Source organism: Girardinichthys multiradiatus, chromosome 23 (assembly GCF_021462225.1).
Source record: "Girardinichthys multiradiatus isolate DD_20200921_A chromosome 23, DD_fGirMul_XY1, whole genome shotgun sequence".
Taxonomy (NCBI): domain Eukaryota; kingdom Metazoa; phylum Chordata; class Actinopteri; order Cyprinodontiformes; family Goodeidae; genus Girardinichthys; species Girardinichthys multiradiatus.
The window spans coordinates 5,075,835-5,098,628 of NC_061815.1; the positions used below are offsets into that span (position 1 = coordinate 5,075,835).

Here is a 22,794-nt window from a genome sequence, read left to right on the forward strand (position 1 = left end):
GAGATTTTAGTCCATATTAACATGATAGCATCACACAGTTACTACAGTTTTTTGGCTGCATATCCATGGTGGGAATCTGCTGGTAAGGTTGCTCCATTGGACTGAGATCTGTTGACTGTGGAATCCATTGGAGTACAGTGAACTCATTACAATGTTCAAGAACACAAGTGGAGCTTCATGACACAGTCCACTAACCTGCTAGAAGTAGCCTTCAGAAGATGAAGGTGATAAATGAATGTACATGGTCACAACACTCAGGCAAGCTGTGGTGCTCAGACTAAGCTCAAGTGGTACTAAGGGGACAAAGATGTGCCAAAAAATATCCCCCACACCATCACACACCACTAGCATCATGGTACCTGTGTTACTGCTGTCCAGTGGGGTGTGGCTGCTGTGGTTAAAAATGTTCGTCTTTTGAAAAGGTCTCATTCTGCATGTTTCCATCATTCAAGACATCCCAATTTTGTTCAAATCATTAGGAAAAATTCTAAGCATATATTGAATTGTGATATTTAGCTTTGAAAATACAAGGGAAAAAAATAAATATTGAACACGGCAACATTTTTCTAATGTTCTTATTTACAAGAAATTCAAAGCAGATGTCAATTTTAGCTCAGATATTTCACACATACAAAGAAATCTCAAATAAGTCCATAGATTGTTATAATGTGCAATGAAACAGAGAAGTATTAAACATAAGAAGCATAGAACCTGTTTAGAAAGCCAAGAAAGCAGCTAAAATTTGTCAGAATTTACAAATCCATACAGGTCCCTATCAGTGCAAATTAATATCAGAGAGTTTAGTCCCAATTAATGGCCTATAAAAAGGTTCTCATTACCACAGTGCTGCTAGTTCCAGACATGTTAATACAACTGCTTAATCTTCTAGGGAGCTCAGTTTGGGCTGAAATCCAAAGGTAGAAGTTGTACATTTCACCATAAACCAGCCATGGACAGGTGCTCCTCATAAGAGTTCTGACAGAAGAGTCATATAAATGAATCAGAAGCTGAAGTTTCATTTAAAGTTTGCTGCAAAACATTTGGACCAGTTAATGGAACATAGTCTGGTCAGATGAGACAGAGGTTTAACTCCATTACACACACCTTGTTTGGTTGAGAAACGGTGCTGCACATCCCCCCAAAAAATAGTGGGTGGGTGGGGACATCATGGTATAGGGCTGGTTTTTTTACCGTATGGCAGACTTCATATATTTAAAAGGAAGGATGAATGGAGGGACATTCCTGATAAATATCTGAAGACAAGCAAGACAATAATCCCAAACACACACTGAAAGAAACTTCCAGCTGTTTTCAGATTAAGAAAATAAAGCTGTTATAACGACCCGCTCAATGATCCGACAGGAATCCAGCTGAAACTCTATGACCTGAAGATCAGAGTGCAGAGAAGAGACCGAACGGTCCTTCAGAATATGAAGCTAGTTCGTGTTGGACCATGGAGCAGAAGAACACCTTAGCCTATTAGAAATACATGTCCTGATAAAAACATGGATGTGTTAACGATTTATTTCCCTCGCCGTATCTTTAACTGCATCACATTTTCACAGTTAAGGATTCTGCAAACATGCAAAAATAAGACACAGCAAATTGACATTACTTCAGTATAATCAATCCTTCAACACATTCAAGTCATGGATTACACTCTCCCCACATCAGATTCATCCAGGATTTTCATGGCTAAATAAGCTCCAGTTCATGTTTCAGCTTCATGTCGTCACTTTGACTCGCTGGAAACAAATCTCCAGATGTTTGGTCAACAGATGGTGCATTTTTAGAGTAACAAATAGTGTTAATAATGACTGTGGAATGATACATCTAAAAGAACATACACAATGTTGCCTTGTCGTATTTACAGTAAACAGTCTTATTTCCGCCTCAGGCTGCAGTGATGGAGGCGTCGTCTGGCTGTCGACCCTGAGGCTGAACACCGAGAAACAAACGTAAGTTTCAAACAAACGTTCACATTCAGGTAAGAATGGCTGCCAGCTGAGAGCAGGGCAGGAGCTCCTGTTACCTTTACAAAGATCCGCTGAGGCAGGAAGCGTCTGAGTGCAGGGCTGCTGGAGGTGGGACATTGTGGCAGGCTGATGTTGAGCTGTGGTAGTGTCTGGTAACCAGCCATCAGTGGGTAATAATTATACAGCATTTGCTGCTCTGTGCCGGGGAGGACACGGAGATGCACCTACGTAGCAACACACAGATCCAGAGCCTGGGTAAATGTTCAGTTGGTACAGACTGACTGACAGGTACAGCTTCTAAAGTAAGGCTTGGTAAAGCTGGAGGGGCTGTACTTTCCATAAGACAGGAACCAGTTTCCTTTGCTCCATCTACAAAAACCATAAACTGCATCTAAGGCATTTAAACGTTTTCCCTTAAACTACCAGCTATCTGCACACAGGTGAACATGTCACCTTTGAGTAGATCTGTGTGTGAGAGACGAATCCTGACCTGCATATAGACAGATTAGGGCTCAGTGCTGCTTTCCCTTTACATCATAATGTTGGGGCGGTTCTATGATACACTCCCAGACCTTCCAGTACAACTTTCCCACAGTCCTCAAGCAATGGTGACACCCCGCTTGTTGTCCCACCCACCTCCACCTTTCAAACCATTCAGCGACAGTGGGCTCCGTTTTACTGAAAGGTGAGAGCTGCAAGCATTTTCAGTCAAGTTTTACTCAGCCTTGCAAAAGTATTCATACCCCTTAAACTTGTGACAGATCAGTATAAAGTGGCACATTTTTATGAAGTAAAATCAAAGCAAACACGTTTTCAAAAGCTTTCACAATAAATAGCTGAAAAGTGTTGCATTCATCTTTATTTGGTCTAATTTGGTGCATGTCTCATAATCTTTCCAACTAATTATCTTAAGGAGAGTGTTCACGTGTGTAATTTAACCTCAATATAAATTTAGATGTTCTCTGAAGGTCTCGTAGGTTTGCAAGAGAGAACAAACAGCACCATAAGACCAAGGAACACAGCAGACAGGTCAGGGAGAAGGTTGAGAAGTTTAAAGCAGGTGGGAGAATCTGTTGACAGGACAAGTCTCATCTACTCCACCAATCTGGCCTTTATAGATGGGTGGCAAAAGAACCCCAAATATGTAAGCAAATATGAAGGTGAGACCAAAATTAAACTTTTCTGCTGATGTGCAAAAACCTACTTGTGGTGGAAAACTACTACAGCCCTGAACACACCAACCCCATCATGAGACGTGGTGGCGGCGGCATCACGCGGGTGGGGATGCTTTTCAGCGAGGACAGGGAAGCTGGTCAGAGGCAATGAGAAGATGAACAGAGCAAAAAGAGCTGGAAGAAAACCTGTTAGAGGCTATAAAAGCCTTGAGACCGGGCCAGAGGTTCGTCTTTCAGCTGGAGAACCACCTTAAACATACAGCCAGAGCTGCAATGGAATGGTTTGGATCACAACATATTCATATGTTAGAATGGCCCAGTCAAAGTCCAGAGTTCACAGATGTTCTCTGTTCAATAGCTTAAGCTATTTTGTAAAGAAGAGTGAGCAAACATTTCAGTCTCTAGATGTGTTAACCTGGTAGGGACCTCCCCTGAAAGACTTGGAATTGTAATTTAAGTCAAAGGTCATTCTACAGAGTATTGGCTAATATATCACTTTCCTTCTACTCCACAATTATGCATTAATCTATGCTGGTCCATCACATTTGATCCTAATAAAACCCATTAAAGTTAGTGGTAGTAACATGAATAAAGAAGAGAAAGATTAAGGAGTTGGCACTCTGAGTGTAAACATGTAGTATAATGCTAACACCAGTAAGAGCAGCTGTACCTGTTTGAGTCCCGAGAACATGAAGGCATCTGATGGATCAACAGCTATCTCCACTTCCTGCACCTGAGCGGTTCTGTTATCTATGTGATAGCGGACTGGAAGAGACTCTCTGACTCGGCCAAACGAAGGCAAATCTACACCAGAACATGAAGCACAGAAACATGCAGCATGACCAGCTGAAACCTTCAAGTTAAAAACAAAAGCATGCGTATAACAGCTGCAGAAGTGCACCTGAAGGAAGGAGCTACAGAGGATGTGGTGTGCATACTGACCAGCGTAGACGTAAAGAGGGACAGATTCCAGGATGACATGAGGTAGGGTGGCTGTAGTCTGGATGAGTGGGCCGTCTGCACTGGAAGACTTTCTGTTCAACACAGTTTCATCTATTAAACACTTTCATTCCCACTGATGTTCCTCTAAAGGTTTGCCTCTGTGTGATCATATACCTCCTCCATGATATGACGTATTGTCCTGTAGCCACGGTGTTATTGCTGTTAGTGCCTGGTGGACACCGAAGGCAGAAACACTCGCTGGCACTTTCACCCGTCTGCAGGACCACTGAACACATGAACACCTTATTATACGGCGAGCAGCTCGTGCCATTGAATGTGTGCTGGAACTGCTCTGGTACCTTGCTGCAGCTGTGACTGAAGTTGTGCTGTGTTGCTGGTTATCGTCAGCAGCTGCAGAGAAGAGGAGCTCAGCAGAAGAGGCCACGGTGAAGACGAGAGGATGTCTGTCATCAGCAGGAAGGGAATGTCCACTGCTACCCGCTCTAAGGGCTCGAACTGGACACACACATGCAGACGCAATAAGCATCGATAGAGTCCTCTCCTTGCTGCTACTGCTTCAACACAATCTGAACACAAAGTTCTTACATCTGTGGTCCAAAGACAATTACACTGGTACTGTGAGAACAGCTGGGAGTCGGGCAGTGACAGAAAAAGGACGAGAAAAACCTTTTAGTACCGGCTACAGACCTTAGTTGATACAAACTTGACAGATACTTCAAATGGGACCACCGTCTCTACAGACACAGTCTCATCCTGTAACACACAGAAAATAAACACAAAACAGGAGTTAGCTGATTAGATTTCTTTAAAACGACAAGAAACTGTTAATGATAGAAATTATTTGCTTGTATGTACTTCTCAATGAATTAGAATTTCATTAAAACGGCATTTTATTTCATTAATTTCTAAAAGAAACTAGGATTTATTATACACAGATATACTACAACTTTGACAATTACAGGTTATTAAAACCCAAAACTCAGTTTCTGAGAAAACTAAAATATTACATCAAACCAAAAAAAGACATTTTAATACAGAAAGGTTGTGTTATATGCATGTTATGGTCTACACACTCATAGGGAGGATCTGATTGGACAGTTGTCCAGCACACAGTCAATGGGACTCTCCACAAGCAGAGTTAGTCACAAAAGGCCCTTGCTAACCCAGCTGGCTATTCACAGAGGGCTGTCAGAGCACACATTAATGTAAAGTTGAGTGGAAGGAAAAAGTGTGGTAAAAAAAGGTGAAGAGGAAACAGGAATAACTGCAGCCTCGAGGGGACTGTCGAGCAAAGCTCATTCAAGAGTTTGGTGGAAATTCACAAGTTGTGGACTACAGCTGGAGACTTCTAGAGCACTTCATGCTTCCTCTTGCTGACTAGCTTTATGGAGATGATTATTTCATCTTCCAGCAGGTCTTGGTACCAAAGGCTGGTTCAACGACCACGGTGTTACTGTGCTTGACTGACCTAACCTCAGAGAATCTATGGGCTGTTGTCAAGAGGAAAATGAGAGGCACCAGACCCAACGATGCAGATCACCTGAAGGCAGCTATCAAAGCAACCTGGGCTTTCATTAGACCCTCACAGTGCCACAGACAGATCTCCCCCGTGCCACGCTGCGCTGATGCCATAATTCATGCAGAAAGAGCCCAACCAAGTATTGAGCACAGATACAGTATAGAACATGGAGACACTCTTCAGTAGTCCCATATGTCTGGATTAAAAATCCTTTCTTAGTGCTCTGATGTAATATTTCATTTTTCTAATACATGAATGTTGGGTTTTCATTAGCAATAAGCAAGAATCATCAACATTACAAGAAATAAACCCCTGAAATATTTCACTTAGTGTGAAATGAAACTTTCTGAATTAAATTACTGAAATAAATGAAAATTAGTGATATTCTAAGCTCTCTACCTTATGACATTTGCACACAATATGTCGTCCTTCCACGGCTGTATCAATGCTGTAGGCCACATGGAACAAGAAGACCCTTGGTCCAGTCGACACACACCTCATATACACACATTTCTCCAACTAGAGTCGAACATAAGACACAGTTACAGGAATTGCTTCTTATTGTGGTGAAAAGCTGGAAACGCAGACAGATGTGGAACTTCTGGGGATGGCGGTACCTTTTCTCCTGGTTTCAGATCTCCCAGAGGCAAATCAGTGAGCAGAGCAGGTGCGTTGTCATCACACACACTTGACCCGTCAAGCGTCACATGGGTGGTCTGTCCCAGACCAGCCTCCTGGCCTGAAAACACACATGGAGAGAAATGCTTATTTTCATACACTGAATAAATGAGCATGAATATGATCTTTTTTGACTGAAACACATAGATTAGAGTTTAGTTTAGATTGGCCCCAGCATGTCTAGTTCTGTTGAAGCCCAAAGATGGAGCTTAAAACTGTAGCTGAACGTTCGGAAGGAGCTCTTCTCCTGCTGCTGAGCGTACCTGGTTTGAGACCAGCAGTTAGTTTCACATCTTTTGCTACAGCCTCCTCCTGTGATTGGACAGTGAGAATGATGCAGTACATCTCATTGGTGAGTACAGGAGGCTGATGGCTCAGCTGGACACAAATCTTCGGGACTCTGGAGATGATCCTGAACAGATGCAAACAATCATTATTTCACATTCAGCCGGTGTGAAACCTGTTAATCAGGACATTACATGGTGCTGTGCTGCAGCGTCAAACTATCCCAGTCTAACTCCTGACGTGCTTCGGTGCCACGGCTCCATCGCCGTGACGACCTGCTAGCCTGCAGGGCTTCTTGGGTGGAGGCAGCATCTCCACCGGCGCCTCTCCAGCTCAGAAACACACAGCGGCCACTGTCGCTGCCCAGCATCATTTCCACGCCTGTCATCTGCACAAACACACACAGTCAGTCTCAGTCCCTGTATCTGTTTTTCTCTCGATCACTCTCTCACACACACACACACACACACACACAAGCTTACCTCCACTTTCTTACCGACGTCCTCAGTTTTAGCCACAAAGCTGAAGTTGTAGAGTTTGGGCTTTCCTGGTAACAGTGTCATGCTCTCCTCACCTGATGACTCCGCCACACACCATTGGTTGTATTCCTGAGAAGGAAAACAGACAAACCGGCATCCAGGTGAAAACGGATCGAGAAGCTTCTTTAATCCAGAAGCTGGGTCACTGGCTGTAAACAATGATGTCTATATTCAGTTACACTTAAAGCCAATATTAAAACATAGTAAAGATGGATTTATCTAGAAAATCAGATATTTGTATGCAAACCCCAGATCTGCAGAATCAGAAACTATTATCCTGACAGGTAGCGTCAGGCTCACGTACATTAACAGAAAGTATTGATCTCTGGAACCAATTACATTTAGTCCACTTCGAGTGAGATAGCTAGCATTACCAAAACACCATCAACCAACTGTGAGAAGTTGCGCTGCTAAGAAATCTTCAAGCTGCAGGAAGTTAACGCTTTCAGATGCCACCATTTTCATAACTCGCTGAACTAATATTAAAAAATCTATTTATTTTATTTTCTTCTCAACCCAAATAATCTAAAAGGAGCTTTTGCCACAGTGTGGAGGGTACCTGGTTGCTGAGGCTGACGGTGAGCTTGCTGAATGACACAGGGTGGGGACAGTCTGCTCGGAGGAACACCTGCAGCTGGATGGGCTGGTCCACATGGAAGCTGGGAGACTGGAACCGGGCTTTGCACTGAACTGATGTGAGAAAGAAAATTCTAACATAAAATACCGATCAAAAAGCCTCAAGCCTCTTTATATTTTGCTTACAGGGAGCCAGGCTCAAAATGATTCATACTTCTCGAATCATTAGGTCTTAGGTAATCTTTTTATATTACCAACATTTTTCTTCTGACTGAAAGCAATATAACTGTTCGGAGCAGCCCAGCCAGAGTCCCAGTTAGAATCCAAAGCAGCGTCAGAGGAGGGAGCGAAACATTAGATGGCCTTCCAAGCTCAAAACTTGGAATTCATTGGCCACAAAAATCAGTGGGAATGTGCAAAAACCCTGTCAGCAATGACACTGTACTGCCAAACCTACCGGTGGAGCCCTCCAGATCAGGTGTTCTAATGCCTTCCATGGCCACAGGTGTATGACATCCATCATGTAGGCCTCCAGACTGCTTCTACTAACATCTATGAAACAATGGGTCGCTCTCAGTGAATGCCAGCATGGTACCATGGTGGGAAGCCACCCGAGTGATCAGCCCTGTTGTGAAATGTCCTCCCTACTAAATATTCCACTGTTGACTGTTAGTGGTGTTATAACAGAGCGGTAGGGACTCAGCCAGGAAGTGGTGGGCCAGTGGGTGCTGAGGAGCATAGAGTCAAGCGCTACAGACCTCCAAACATCATGTGGTCTTCAGCTTAGCTTAACAGTGAGTAGATTTTCATGCAGTGTTTCCATGGCAGAGCACATCCATCAAGGCCTTACGTCACCAAGAGCAATGCAAGCTGCTGGAAGAAGTAGTGTAAAGCATACCACCACATGCCTCTAGAGCAGTAAGGGCATGATCTATGGAGTGATAAATCATGCCTCTTTGTGCACCAACAGATGAGGTTGACATCATACTAAAAACTGTGGATCAAGAATGGCTGGTCACTCAGGTATATGTGTGTGTGAAGGCAAACAAGTGAATACTTTTGGCTTTATTGTGTTTGACTGTTATACTGCCAATAAAGGTTTTGTATTGATTATTGCACAGAGCATACATTTTCAACAATATGCTACTGCTATTCTTGTTCAAATGTGAACAGATTCTACTGACAAATAATCCATCAAAAAAGCCTCTCTCTCTCCAACAAGCATAAACAGATCCTGTTTAAAACTGGCTGCTACAACAGAGGAGTAAAAGGTACACAACCCCACACTGAACTGTACAGACACTACAAACGATCCATTAGTCAGAGGCCATCGCCACTCTCATCTAGTACAGGACATGCAGATGTCTTCTGAATGCTTTGTGTTAAGAGGAAAGACAGGATAAGTAGATGAAGAGGAGCTCCTCTTGCCAAAGAAATGCAAGGATGGCCAGTAATGATGACACACAAGAACCTAAACAGCTAGTGGTGAATGTGTAACTGCTGTTAAACACCTAAGGTGCCTAATTAGCGCCCCCTGGTGCTCCAACAGTTTTACACCAGCAACTTCACACAGAGGAGTTCTGGATTGCATTTTATTTTTCATCAGATTAAGGCTAATCTAACAGATATAAACACTTTTCTTATCCCGTTTGCATAACAAGCTTAATGACTGTCAGTTTTGGAAAAAGTCTAAAGTCTAAGGTCAGGAGACACTGGGAACATGCTGGACACAAATGAAAAAACTCCTGGACATTCAGGCCCCTTCTAGCTGAACATAAAGGGTTGTTTTGGAGCCATTAGACAATTAGCGAGTCAGTAGGGATTATTTTAATGTTTAGGGTGATTTACAGCGATTCTGAACCAGACATACAAACTAAAAGGTCTTGTTCCTTTTAACTCCAAAATCATTGTTTCAGTTTCTATCATAAAACTGGACATCCCCAGAGTTTTTGGTCCTTTTTAAATGTATAAATACTACGGTGGAATCTGGAGTAGATGTTTTTGCAGTGGGTTGGCTTTAAATATGGAAGCTGCAAACCCAGATGATGGGATAAAAGGTAAGAACAGCTAGGTAGATGGTAGCAGACGGGCAGAACTTTTATTCACGCAGCAGGAAATAAGGTCAGGGAGTAGAAATATTTCCTTCTACTCCATTTCATTTTTCCACACTTAGTCAGAGATGGAAAATACTTACCAGCCTTTTCCAGCCTGTGTAAGATCCCTGTTTAATTGCAAGCAGTTACTCTAAAAAAATGCATGTGTGTGTTTACTAACTGAATGGGATGTAGTCCTGCATCTCCACCGTCAGTTCATTTGATCCGGACAAAGCCATGCGGTCGCTCCACAGGGACCTGGCAGCGCTGACAGAAGATGGATCACATTCAGACTCAGCCTCAGGAACGTTGTTCTGAAAACAGGAGGACAGATTGTGTACATCAGAGTGATGCGTGGGCCAGCTCCTGCTCAGTTAGCTTCACGCTGCAATCAGTGTTTTATGCATGATGATGAGTTCTTCTAATACGGGAGGATTTAATGCTATATCCAGTCAAGGGTTATGTCTGTTGGTTTCTGGTATGAACAATCCTGCTACTTACCATTAAGACTTTGAAGAGGTTCTTCTCTATCCTTGACTTCTGCTCCTCCTTCAGGGTAGAAGCTGAAGGACAAAAACATAAGCAGGCCAACTTAGGTCCAGTATTATTCCTAACATTCATCAGCTGGGAGTAGCTCAGTGTGCCTCTGGTACCTCTGCCCAGCAGCTCCATGCAGTAGATGATGTAGTCTTTGACGCTGGCCATCAGATAAGCACAGCGCAGAGCTGTGGTCAATATAGCCGTCAGCAGAGGCCACCACCGTTCTGTGCGATAGTCACACATCACGTAGTCCAGCAGCCTGGTACGACCCAAACACAGAGGATGAAAACCTTCCTGACAGACTGGATGACCAGGCTGGAATACATGCAGTGAGGTTACTCACTTCAAGGCTTTGGTGTAGTCTTTAGCGTGGTAGTATTCCTCTCCCATCTGCACCACTGCAATGAAGAAAACAACGACAGCTTAGAACCCGATAGGCAGGAAAACCCCTTCGGTACCAGCTGAGTCAGCGGGCTCCTGTTGGGAAGGGGACATGGCGGTCCAAATGGGAGAAAAAACAGAAAGCAGTGCCACTCACTGAGGTGACTCTTCATTCGAGGACACTTGTACTTCTTAAACTGGGCCACAGCATTACTGAGAAGTGCTATTATCAGCTCCTGTAACAGCAGAACCAGAAAGAAGCGGGTTTCACTTCACCAGACAGGAGGTTAACGGGTTACCGGGTTAAACTGCACCTTTCTGGGCTTCAGAACAAACACTGAAGCTCCGCATCATCCAAACCCTACAGTTTCTAATTCATACTCATTGTAAAAAGAAAGTACACCCCCTTTCAAATTCTGGGGTGTTCCATGTGCAGGACACATGGAACAGTTCTGGAGGGTCTAGTGACAGCTATTAATGACCTGACTCGTGGCACTTCTGGACCCCGACACATTTTCACCTCATCGTTGTTTCGTAAATGACGTTACTGTGGGATCAGCGCTGTGTGTTTTAGATAAAAACCCATTAAGAGCCAGATGATTTCACTGCTACAGCTGAACTCCAGATATTATCACTAAAAGCCATGACTATGAGAACGAAAAACACCTTCCTGAAAACCTGTAGGAACATCTAAATATTCTTACAGAGTGTGGGACATCTTTCTCCTTGATCTGCAGAGCCAGAATCCCCATCTTCTCCTTCTCCGGGTCTGTCGGATCAATACCTAGGAAATAACAACACTGGTGTGAGTTAGCTTCCTAATCAGGTAAATAACTGATTTGTACTTTTAAAGATGTCTTTATTGCGCTGAGGACCTCCGTAGTGACCTGGTTACCAGATTTGTTTTTAACGTTGTCTTTGACGTTTCAATGGCTGCAGCACGCCAGGTTCTGGGTTATTACCTCTTTCACAATCACCTCCTTGGCACAACATTGGTCCATAATGTAGATTAAATGATGTTATCTGCAGCTCTTTGTACAGTCAGTTAAAAAATGGAAACAGATGATCTTCTTGTAGCTGATAGTCACAGTGGACATGAAGGCTCAGCAACTAGATTCTTTAATAACAAATAAAACATCCTGTACTACTTCAGCTCTAGTTCTTTAGTTGTTCAGGTTAAAACACATACTCTGGTGTCCTTGTCTCCAAGGCCTCTGGCCATAGAAGTCCAGTCCTCCACTCTGGGTGTCCAGTGGGTCCGGGGAGGGATAGGTCATTCCAGCCTAGAGAAACAAACATTGAAACAGTTCCTCTAGGTGAACTTAAAACAATCCCAGAACTATTAACACACAGAGTACAGTTTGTTGTACAGATTGTTGACAGCACAATAGGTGTTTGACCTGACAGAGCTGCTGGGCCATCTGCTTCCTGTCCTGGCTGTAACAAGCAGCCTGCTGGTAATAGAAACCTGGGTTCTGAGTCTGGATGGCTGTCAGACCCAACTTTATTGCCTCATCAAACAGCTCGCCAAAAGACTGGAACCTGTTAGAAAGCACAAACACGATCTGAGGCCGTGATATGCAGCCTGTAGCTGTTTCTAGCACCCATCTGGCTTCAGCAACGATGAAATCTTTGACTCTTATAACAGTAAACACTCCATACTCACACAGAACCTTTTTAACCTCATTTCAGTTCTACACAGAACTTTATAATGTTTCATTCTCACACAGAGCTTTCCAATACGTATCTGCATGACAGAAATACATAAGGTCTTTTTTCCTGTAATAACTATAAGCAGATCTGGGACAATTAAGGGTACAGACTACGGCTGGTGGTGTATACGGAACCGGACCGATGGACCGTTTACACAATGGCAGACGGAAAGAAAGCCTGGAAATACAAAGACTTTTCCATTCAAACTTGAAAATACTTCCATTAAATATTTTTCAGACATTAGTTCTAAGGTTGTGTGTACCAGAAAACAATCATGTTGTCACCAGGTTCTGTAACAAGGTTAATACAACCTCATATTACATTGTTATTACATATTTAAAAAAGAAAACTATGTGGTGGACTAGAAAAAAAGGCCTAAATATGATGTCCCAGTTTCCAGATCCACATGGTGCCTTTGCTTTCATAATCTATGCATCATGGTGCGTTCAAGTGCAGTGTGTGCATCTCACTGTTTTGACATCCATGCAGAGTGCTCAAAAGCCAGTTCAGCGCTGCCGATCTTCTTTTTACACAGGTCAATGTGCTTCCTGAACTGAGCTATAGCATCTAAAGGAGTGTTATGCTGGAAACACAGGCGGCAGATCTGCAGAGATCAAAAACACACACACAATATTTAACTCATCCACTCAGAAACAGCGAATGAACCCCGACCCCTTATGAAGCACACAGATGAAGGAAGGAGAAAAGGGTGAAACACTGAAAAACAGACTGGCTCAGATTAACTCTGATCACCAGCCCAGAGGAAGTAACCTGGAAATATTGTTTTTGTAACCCAATAACAAATCATATGGTGCTTTGACAGCATATAGAAACTATTTTATATTACATTTAAATATTTAAGCAAATTTATCAGCTATATTTCGCCCTAACTCAGACAATCAAATGATCCATCTATTCTAACTGTCTGTGTTTGAACCACATTCACATTGTGACCCAACATCCGGACATAGATGAGCAGGAACGTACCTTATAGCTGATAAATCCTGCCATGGTTTTGATCTCCAACATGTTGGTCTCATGTGCTCTGAGCTCATGCACAAGACTGTGTGCAGCTCTGTAGTACCTGCAGCCACAAAGACCAACTACAGCTCAACACCTTCAAGTCACATCACATTTTCACAAGTAATCAAACGATCACTTAATGTTGTCTTCTATGAAGCAACAAGAACACACAAGGTTGTGTAAATGTCCGATTTTTCCACATCACTAGTGTGATGAGCTGTTTTTACAGAAACGTGTTTTCCTCAAAAAGCCAAATATTGATCATTTTACCGATGGATTAGACTTACTTGAGAGCATTCTGGGTGTCCTGTTTCAGCTCACTGAGGAAAGCCATTTTAAACTGGTGTCTGACAAACAGCAGCTGTCATCAGCAACACAGAGAGAAAACACACATGTTGGATGACTACCAGAACATAACACACACTTTTCACTTTATTTAAAAATAAATCCTGAAATCCATGTTTCTTTTTCTTTTCAATTCAAGATTATGCGCCATTTGGTGACAGATAACAAGGAAGGATAGATAATATCATCTCGGATTTTCTCTGGAATGGAAAGGTTCCTAGGCTGTCTAAGCAATGTCTACAAAGACCAAAATCACTGGGAGGATGGCCTCACCAAACCTTAGATATTATTAATATTAGAATTTTTAAATATTGGCTTCAATCTGATGCTCCCTTCCCTCCGGACTGGCTGGTCATGGAGATCAACTCTGTGACACCACTGTCTCTTGAGGCCCTATTACATTCTCCTATTCAATCCTCAACCAATATTAATGCAAAGAACAAAGTTATCAAAATATCTCTCAAGATTTTGCCTCCATTTAAACAGTATTTTAGCCTACAGCATTACTTAGCAGCCAATCATAGCATTGAATCCTTTCAGCGTCTTATTTGGGGTTTTCTCTGAACCGTCCTCTGTCTTAGTCAAATGGAAATCACCACAACGTCCATCTTTCACACACTGGCTCAGGAATGTTCTCCATTTTCTTAAACTTGAAAAGATTAGAATGTCTTTACACGGCTCCTCAGATAGATTTTTGCAAACATGGCACAGCTCTTTGGACAAATAAACTTTCCATTGGTCCCAAACTAGTCTCTTACTTTCACTTTACCGGAGGTATGTCTCCCCTCTTTTCTCTATGCATATATGTGTTTGTATGTATATGCTTATATATATATATATGTGTGTGTGTACTTTAACAGTTTTGTGTGCACAGAACTGGATCTGACTGACTTTATTTTTTTATTTTATTGCATCTCTTGAGGTGAGTGGAGGAGTGGAGTGTGTTTTGTATTGTTCTTGTACATATTTTAAGGAATTGTATGGTTTTTGTAGTGAAGTGTTCATTCCATGTCATGAACATGCAACTCTGTACAATGTCTTTGGAATCCTGTCTATTACATAAAATCTTGTGCAGTTTTTGGTTGTAACATCGCAAAATGGAAAAAACGCTTTAAGAAAGGCACTTTATCCTACCATCAGTGACAGGAACAGGATTACCATTTCCCACGGTGTGATTGGCAGGGCTTCTTACCTGGTGGGTAGTCTTGTTGAGGAATTCTTTATGCGATTTGACCCGCCGGATCTCTGTGTAGTAGTACGTCTGAGCGTGTTCATAGAAGGCATTCTCCAACCTTAAAGGTGACCAAACAGGATGCTCAGCTCACAGTCCAACTAAACAGACCCTACCCGTTGTACTGACTTCCTGTACCTTATTATGTAGCCTACTAAGTGGTCAGTGTGAGGCAGAACAAAAAGGCTCTTGCCAGACAGATCACAGGAGCCACAAAGAGTTGAAGCTTTCTCTGATGCCACCATGTCCTCTCCTGCGGACACACGATGAGAGCATATGACTTACACAACAGGAACAACACTGTCATGCTGGCAGTCAGAAACACATAGAAACATTTAATCTGATACAGTGCCTTGCAAAAGTTTTCACACCCTTTCCCTATTCATGTTGGAAAACCTAAACTTTACAGCTCCCTGAACCCACCATCCTCGTGGTGAAACATGCCTGAGGAATGCTTTACTCAAGCATTCCCATGGTACCTGGTAGGAACATGGATGGAGCAAAGTGAAAAGTGAAAGCTGCGTCTATGACGTATTGACTCAGGGAGCTGAACACAAATGTTTTTATTTGTTTAAGATTTTAAAAGCTATACATCCTTTCCCTTCCACTTCATAATTATGCACTACATCGTGTTGGTCGTTCACATATAATCCCAATAGGTACACTTACATTTGTAGTTGTAATGTGACAAAATGTAAAAAGTTCAAGGAGTGTGATTACTGTGGCAAGACACTGTACTTCAGGAGGCAGAAGCCTTACCTGGAGGTAGAGGAGTTTTCTTTTGGATTAAAACCACCGCCACTTTGGTGTTTCTGCCCTGAAGACTGGTCCTAAAGGTCAACAAAAGCATGCAGACCACTGCTTAGAAACCTGCCACTGCTTTTCAAATCTGTTTGAGTTTCACACAGCTAAGCTAATTTGTAAAGTATGCTAGCATGAATCAAGCAGTACGGTGACTGTGCTTGGCTTGCAATAACTCTAGGGATGCCACACCTGACAATTTCCACTCTAGTTGCACATTCCGACTGTTTCTCTTTCCACTGTGGGTCGTCCCAGTCCAGCTCGTAGAACAAAACCACCAGAGCTGGGACCAGGTTCAGATGTTTATTCATCCAGCCAGTCTTCAGGATGCCTTTTGGGATGTACCACTCATATGACGTCCGCTGGGCACAGAACAGAAATATTTATGGTAATTCAGGAAATGGTTTTCTTTTCTTTTTAACTTTTTTTTTGTGCTTTTGGGCCATATCTAGATGTTGATGCAGTAATCAGCATGTCGTAAAACTAGTATTAGTGATATAAAGACATATACATATATACATATATATGTGTGTGTGTGTACACACATCATTCAGTTGTGTGTCAGCCTGTCCACAGACAGAGAAAATGAACCGAATGGAGGTGTGCAGAAGCATTAGATGTGTTTATATTTGACTTGTATGTTAAATCCAGGCAGCAATCATCCAATTTACATCTCGGTTTAATTCCATGTTGTTGTACACACAAGAACATTCCTAACCTAACCTTTCTTATAAGCACCTAAATGCAAAGAACATGTTTCAGTTGTGGTGAGAGGTCGGAGATGTTGGGCGATTACACTGACGTTTCTGCGTCAACATTTTTTTAAGCCACTGCTCACCTTGGTGCGACATTTGGGATACTCATGGTCTCCTGGGAGAACTTTGAAAGAGATGGGGACTCTGTCAGCACGCCGGTTGGCACAAAAAGCATCCCAGATGGCTCGATGCACAGCATTGTACACCACATCCAGACCCGTTAAAGCTACAAAAGCCATGGGCCGGCAACATAGCTCAGGGGGATGCTCCCACTGGGATCCTGCCATCACGATGGTTCACCAGACAGACCTGCAGAGGAGCAACACCCATAGGAGGCAAACAGTCACTTAGTCTGAAAAACCACTACATACATAAAGGATGATCTTTAATATCCTGAAATGTATGCAGCGAACACAATGTTTTTAAATAACCACATTGCAAATATCTACTGTAATGGCATGAGCATGTGTTCAATTAGCTCAGGCACGGTCCAGATTCCATCAGAAATTGGAAATAAAACACAAAGTTTCTTCTTCTTCTTATTATTACTACTATTACTATTATTCTTACGAAATAATGCAAGTTGAATACCCTTTTGTGTCCAGGCAGAATACTCTTCATTACTATTTTATTAGAAAGAAATATCAGATTCCACATTAAAGTAGAACATTCATCGCAGAACATTTGGAAAACATTTCTAAGCAATACCTAAACACATTTGAAGTTAATGTATTTTAATATTTGGTAACTAAACACATTTTTTGGTGGTTTCTGGTCATATTTTTCCACAGGTCTAAGTGTGAACGTTTCGCTTCTAACAACACTGCAGCTGTCTAAACTCTTTATCCACAAGTTTGGTATCATGTAAGCATTATTTAAAGCTCGTTCAGATGTACAACTCTGAAAAGGTTTGCAAACATACCTGCTATAAATACTCATGTGTTCCCAGACAACCAGATCACAGGAGCCACAAAGAGCTGAAGTAAAATAAATGTTGGCCTCAAAAACTGCTTTATCGGTAGTTACATTAACTGAATAATGAAAGTAAACAGACAGAAGAAAAGCCCAATCTTACAGCGGCATTAACAGAGTTTCTGAACAGGAGGTCACAAGACCCGGAGGCTAGCAGAGCTCAGTAGCTGCTAACAGTGACAGGTCTGTTTTCCTGGTCCAGACTGAAGCTCAGACCGGGTTTACACGAATTCATGTCCAAGCAAGTCGTGACAGCGACATAAATCCCTACAGGACCGTCACAGACAGGCTGGCAGCGGGGACTTTGGATCACACAGATGATCCAAACGTGCAGAAGCTCAAACCTTACTACAAAAGCGGAACTAAGAAGATAACCAAGCTAGGCTAGCAGCGCAGCGTTAGGTTATTCTGATTTAAGCAACAAAAAGGAAATAAAACATTTATCCTGAAGTGAACGCAAATATTCTCTGGCGAGCAGAGTACCTCAGTGACATCCCTTTAGATGAACTGATGACAGCAGCGCAGCAGACTCAGGCTGCTCTTCACTTCACGGACCGAAGCAGAGAAGCTAGCAGCTGCTGGGCGAGGCCACAGAACGTCGACGCACTTTTAACTGGAAGCCGTCCGGTTCTGGTGTTGGTTGGTTCTTCTTCTACTGATCAGCGAACAACTCAGAACGAACCTGTCCACCTCAACCACACACACAATAACAACTCATTTAGCCAGTAGTGGTAGTTAAAACAACAACAAACTCTAGAGCTAGTTGGCTACTTGCGGTTAATTATCACTTCCGGTTCAAACTTGCCAAAATAAAACTGACAAATTGCTGAAGATGAGAAAATTGAAAAATAAAAGAAAGGAGCGGAGAAGCAAGATTGACCAAGTTAAGAATAAATACAGAAGCATATGAGAAGCTTAATTAATAAGTAACCGTGTCAAAAAATGCACCAAAAATAATAAAACGATTACATTCATTGAATCAATGTAATCTGTAAAGGACCAAAAGTGCCATAATTCAATAAATAAATAATTCAATGACTAATTTAATTATTTAGAATGGGAAGAAAATGCATAACTTTAGAATAATTTAAATATCAAACATATTTTTTCAAAAAACAGTTATTTGTTTCACAATTTTATGAATTTTACTGGCCATGTGCTGAAGGATCATTATTTTATGTTTTTTGTCATCCTCACTCCAAGTCAATGGGCAGATCGAATGCTGCTCTGGTCATTCTATTTTGTTCTGCAAGATGCTAAGGATGATGTGAAGAGCCACAGAAATTATTTAATGGTGCCCTGCAGCACACACACCAGGGAATAATCAATTAAATCTGGAATTCATTATTTAGAGTTTTAGAGTAAAACTGTGTGTCCTGTGAACACACCGGACCTGAACCCAATCGAGATGGTTTGGGGTGAGCTGGACCGCAGAGTGAATGCAAAAGGGCCAACAAGTGCTAAGCATCTCTGGGAACTCCTTCAAGACTGTTGGAAAACCATTTCAGGTGACAACCTCTTGAAGCTCATCAACAGAATGCCAAGAGTGTGCAGAGCAGTAATCAAAGCAAAAGGTGGCTACTTTGAAGAACCTAGAATATAAGACATATTTTCAGTTGTTTCACACTTTTTTGTTCAGTATAAAATTCCACATGTGTTAATTCATAGTTTTGATGCCTTCAGTGTGAAGCTACAATATTCATAGTCATGAAAATAAAGACAACTCTTTGAATGAGAAGGTGTGTCCAAACTTTTGGTCTGTACTGTATCTCTATTTATGTGCCTTCATTGGTGGAGAGGGGTCAGTATGATCACACTGACTTTCCCAACAAGCTTTAATGCACTGTGTGTTTTGACACGTTTCTGTTAGAACCAGCATTATTGTCTTCAGAAATTTGAGCTACAGTAGCTACCCTTTTGGATAGGACAACATGGGCAAGTTTTTTCTCTCCATGTGCATTAGTGAGCCTTGGCTGCCCATGATCCTTTCACCAGTTCATCAGTGTTCCTACCTTGGACCACTTCTGATACATACTGAGCACTGCAGACCAGGAACTCCCCTTAAGAGCAGCAGTTGTGAACTTGTTTGAATTAGCCCCATCAGCAGAGTGCACTCCTTGAAGGAGTGCACTCTGCTGATGGGGGCAGAGAATCTGTGGGAGGGGGTGGGGCGGAGTCAACCTGGGTGTCTAATGTCTTAGGTGTTCTGGGAGTTGTTCGAATATTAGGGTGGGTGTAGGTTTTCTTCTGGGATGGAGGTGGGTGGTTGGCCTTGGGTGGGGATGGGCGTCATTTGGACCTGGGTGGTTCCAGTTCGGATTCTGGTTCCTTCTCTGGGTTCCGATTCCTGACACCGGTCCCGGTTCTGTCTCGGGGATTGGGGTTGTAGGGGTCTGTATGGTTTGGGCGGGCGGGCTGTCCAGGGTTGATCTCAGGGTGGACTGGTCTTGGCTTCTTGGTGGGTTTTGGTTTTGGCTCTGTGGGCTCTCTGCCTTTTGTGGACTTTGGTGTGGGTTTTCACACGGGGCTACTTCTGGCAGTGGTATGGGTATCGGGCATGTTCTTGGACCTGGATGCTGTGGGTCTTTTTCTCACGGGGGTGCACTTTGGCGGTCTGGGGTTGGAGGCTGGAAGCAAGAACAAGCCTTTTGGTCGGGATCCGGGCTGGAGTTGGGGTATGGGTCTTGGGGGTTGTCTGATGCTGGCTTTTTGGCCCTCTTGGGAGTGTTTGGATTGCATTGGATCTTGGTCACTGGCTTCGGTGCCCGGTCCATCAGTTGGCCGGGCAGTGTGCAGTGCTGATTGAGATGTGCCTTCACTTTGGTGGAGGGGCTGTCCAGCCTGCTTGGTGCAGCGAGGTGTGCCGTGCGGGAAGGTGGGTGGCCGGCATCCTGGGTCACCTCCGGGGTTTGGGTGTGGGGTGGCGGGGTGCCCGGTCCTTGGCGTGCTGTGGTGACCTTCCTCCAATGCATCCTTTTGTGGCTCTTGCCCCTGGCTGGGCGCAGGGCTACGGTTGCTGGTTGGGGCGGTGGAGCATGTCTTGTGCCTGCTCTGGGGTGGCTGGTGGGATGTGCTTGGCCTGGAGCGGTTGGCCTGCCCGGCCCTGTTACCCAGCTGGTGTATGTTTCCCTCTCACAAACTGATGGGCTGGGGCTGCTGGTGCTGGCCGAATGGTTGGGTGGGCTTGGCAGTGTGCTGCTCTGCTGGCTGTTGCGTCTGGAGGGGGGGGAACGAGGCAGCAGGTTTGAGGGGTGCGTAGGGGGCTGCAGCATGTGGAGTGAGGCGGTTGTGTCCTCTTCTTGGATGTGGGGTCATTGGCATTTGGTAGCAGCGGTGGTAGAGCTGAGCTGGATAATGTTTCTACCTGGGCTATCATTGCAGTGGCAGTGATGTGGTGTGTCTGTGTGGTTGAAGGGGGCGTGGTGGGGGATGCCGGCCTTGTCGCTGGCTGGGGACCTCTGGGTGGGGGGCTCATGGGGTTGGGACTGGAATTCATTGGAGAGTTGGGACTATTTTATACTGTGGCGGCTCTGGTTGGCGGGCTCGTTTGGACAATGTAGACCCCTTTTTCGTACATGGCCCTTCTCTGGATGAGGATGGGGGTCGTTGGTGAGTATGTTTGGAGCGGGGGGTCGGGGTCTGGCCCGGGGTCGCTCAGGTTCAGGCATGAGCCCAGGCTAGCCCAGACCAGGTTCAGGTGCTGGGGCGGTCTGCCTGTCGAAGGGGACCACCTCCTGGGTCTGGGGGCTGGTTGTCCCTATGTGGTATCGGCACCTGGACCTGGGAGTATAGAGTATGTATGGGGAGTGTGAGTGAGTGTACGACGTCCATTGTTGTTTGTCTTTACATTGGGTGCATGGGTGTGAGTGTTTTTATGTGTATGCATGAGGGTGGGAATGTGTGATGTGTGTGTGCATGTTTCTTGTGTCAGGTTGGGTCTTGGGGCCCTCCCTCTCCTGGATCAGTTTATGCCCCCCATCAAATCGGATTCCGGGGCTGGGTGCTTTGGTGTTACTGGCTCACTCCCGGTGGCAGCTTGTCGGGGCCTGGATCCCTGGGCTCTGTCGGGCCTCTGCTTGGGGAGTGATATGTCCGGGGGTCTCGGGTCTCTGGGGCCATCGCTGGATCTGCTCGGGCGTAGACGGCTGTCGGTGGGGCCTGTGGGCTGCAGCTCCCTGGGGCTTCTGCACTGTGGCTGCTGGGTAAGTCCCCTGGGACTCTTCCCTGGTCTTCTCTGGTGAGTTGCGGTTGTCCCAGCAGTGGTTCTCCTGGGGTTCCTGTGCTGTGGGGGGCCTCTGGATGTCTGTGGCTCGGATCTCCTCCGTATCTTTCCTGGGTCCAGGGGGGCAGGTCTGTGGCTCCTCACACTCACTATTGCATATTTTTATGGAGAAACCTTGTATACACAAGCACACTCACACTCAGACCCAAAGGTGTTTAGATTTAGGTGTTAACAGATACACAAATGTTCTATATTGAGCCGCATTTACCACTAAATACATCTTAAATACCGTGCACTTTTTGGTAAAAAGCTGGTAATATGAACGTTTCTGCAGGTGTAGAAACAAGCAGGGTGTTATCTTGTATTATCTTCATCCGTCTTTCTTTCCTCCATTTTTTATTAAGAATCTTAAGAATTTTGTCAAAAGCATTCTTGTTTTGAGTTTTTTTTTCCTGGGTGGTCATTTCCCTTCAACCCACAGGACAGTTTGTTTTGTGGGTGCTTAGTAATACATATAAATTATGTTCATCTTGTACCTGTAATAAATCTCACACTACAAAGGCAACCGACAGCTCCATGTGCCGCACAAGGTGCCTTTTTTTCCACTTGAGCACCTGCCCCCCAAAATGTCTGTGCACGCCACTGGTCTCAAGTGTGAATGGGGAACAGGTGTGTTAAATTTGGTGTTATTGCTGTCACACTCATACTGGCCACTGTAAGTTCAACATGGCACCTCATGGCAAAGCTCTCTCTGAGGACCTGAAAAAAGATGACCTAGGATAGATGAAGATTGCCAACACCCTGAAAATAAGCTGCAGCACATTGGCCATGACCATACAGTGGTTTAACAGGACTGGTTCCACTCAGAACAGGCCTTGCCATGATCAATCAAAGAAGTCGAGTGCATGTTCCCAGCGTCATGAGTGCTGCAGAGGTTGAAGGGGTGGGGGTCAGCCTGCCAGTGCTCAGACCATATGCTGCACACTGCATCAAACTGGTCTGCATGG

The 22,794-nt window shown here is 44.0% G+C and overlaps 1 protein-coding gene across 1 annotated transcript; it reads right to left on the bottom strand.

The window, feature by feature from the left end:
* Window positions 1-559: 559 nt before the first annotated feature.
* trappc11 (trafficking protein particle complex subunit 11) lies at window positions 560-18,374 on the bottom strand. The gene is made up of 30 exons (XM_047353197.1): window positions 18,049-18,374; window positions 16,677-16,902; window positions 16,031-16,200; window positions 15,797-15,867; window positions 15,176-15,290; window positions 14,999-15,098; window positions 13,749-13,822; window positions 13,426-13,522; window positions 12,909-13,042; window positions 12,126-12,267; window positions 11,915-12,008; window positions 11,430-11,509; window positions 10,883-10,961; window positions 10,688-10,742; window positions 10,458-10,603; window positions 10,306-10,367; window positions 9,986-10,118; window positions 7,695-7,825; window positions 7,079-7,204; window positions 6,791-6,984; window positions 6,575-6,723; window positions 6,251-6,372; window positions 6,033-6,152; window positions 4,802-4,867; window positions 4,453-4,609; window positions 4,268-4,379; window positions 4,094-4,185; window positions 3,822-3,955; window positions 2,033-2,200; window positions 560-1,938 (listed from the first exon to the last, which is right to left on the bottom strand). The coding sequence occupies exons 2-30, from the start codon at window positions 16,878-16,880 to the stop codon at window positions 1,894-1,896; spliced, it is 3,372 nt and encodes a 1,123-aa protein (XP_047209153.1). The 5' UTR covers window positions 16,881-16,902; window positions 18,049-18,374; the 3' UTR covers window positions 560-1,893.
* Between the last annotated feature and the right edge of the window lie 4,420 nt (window positions 18,375-22,794).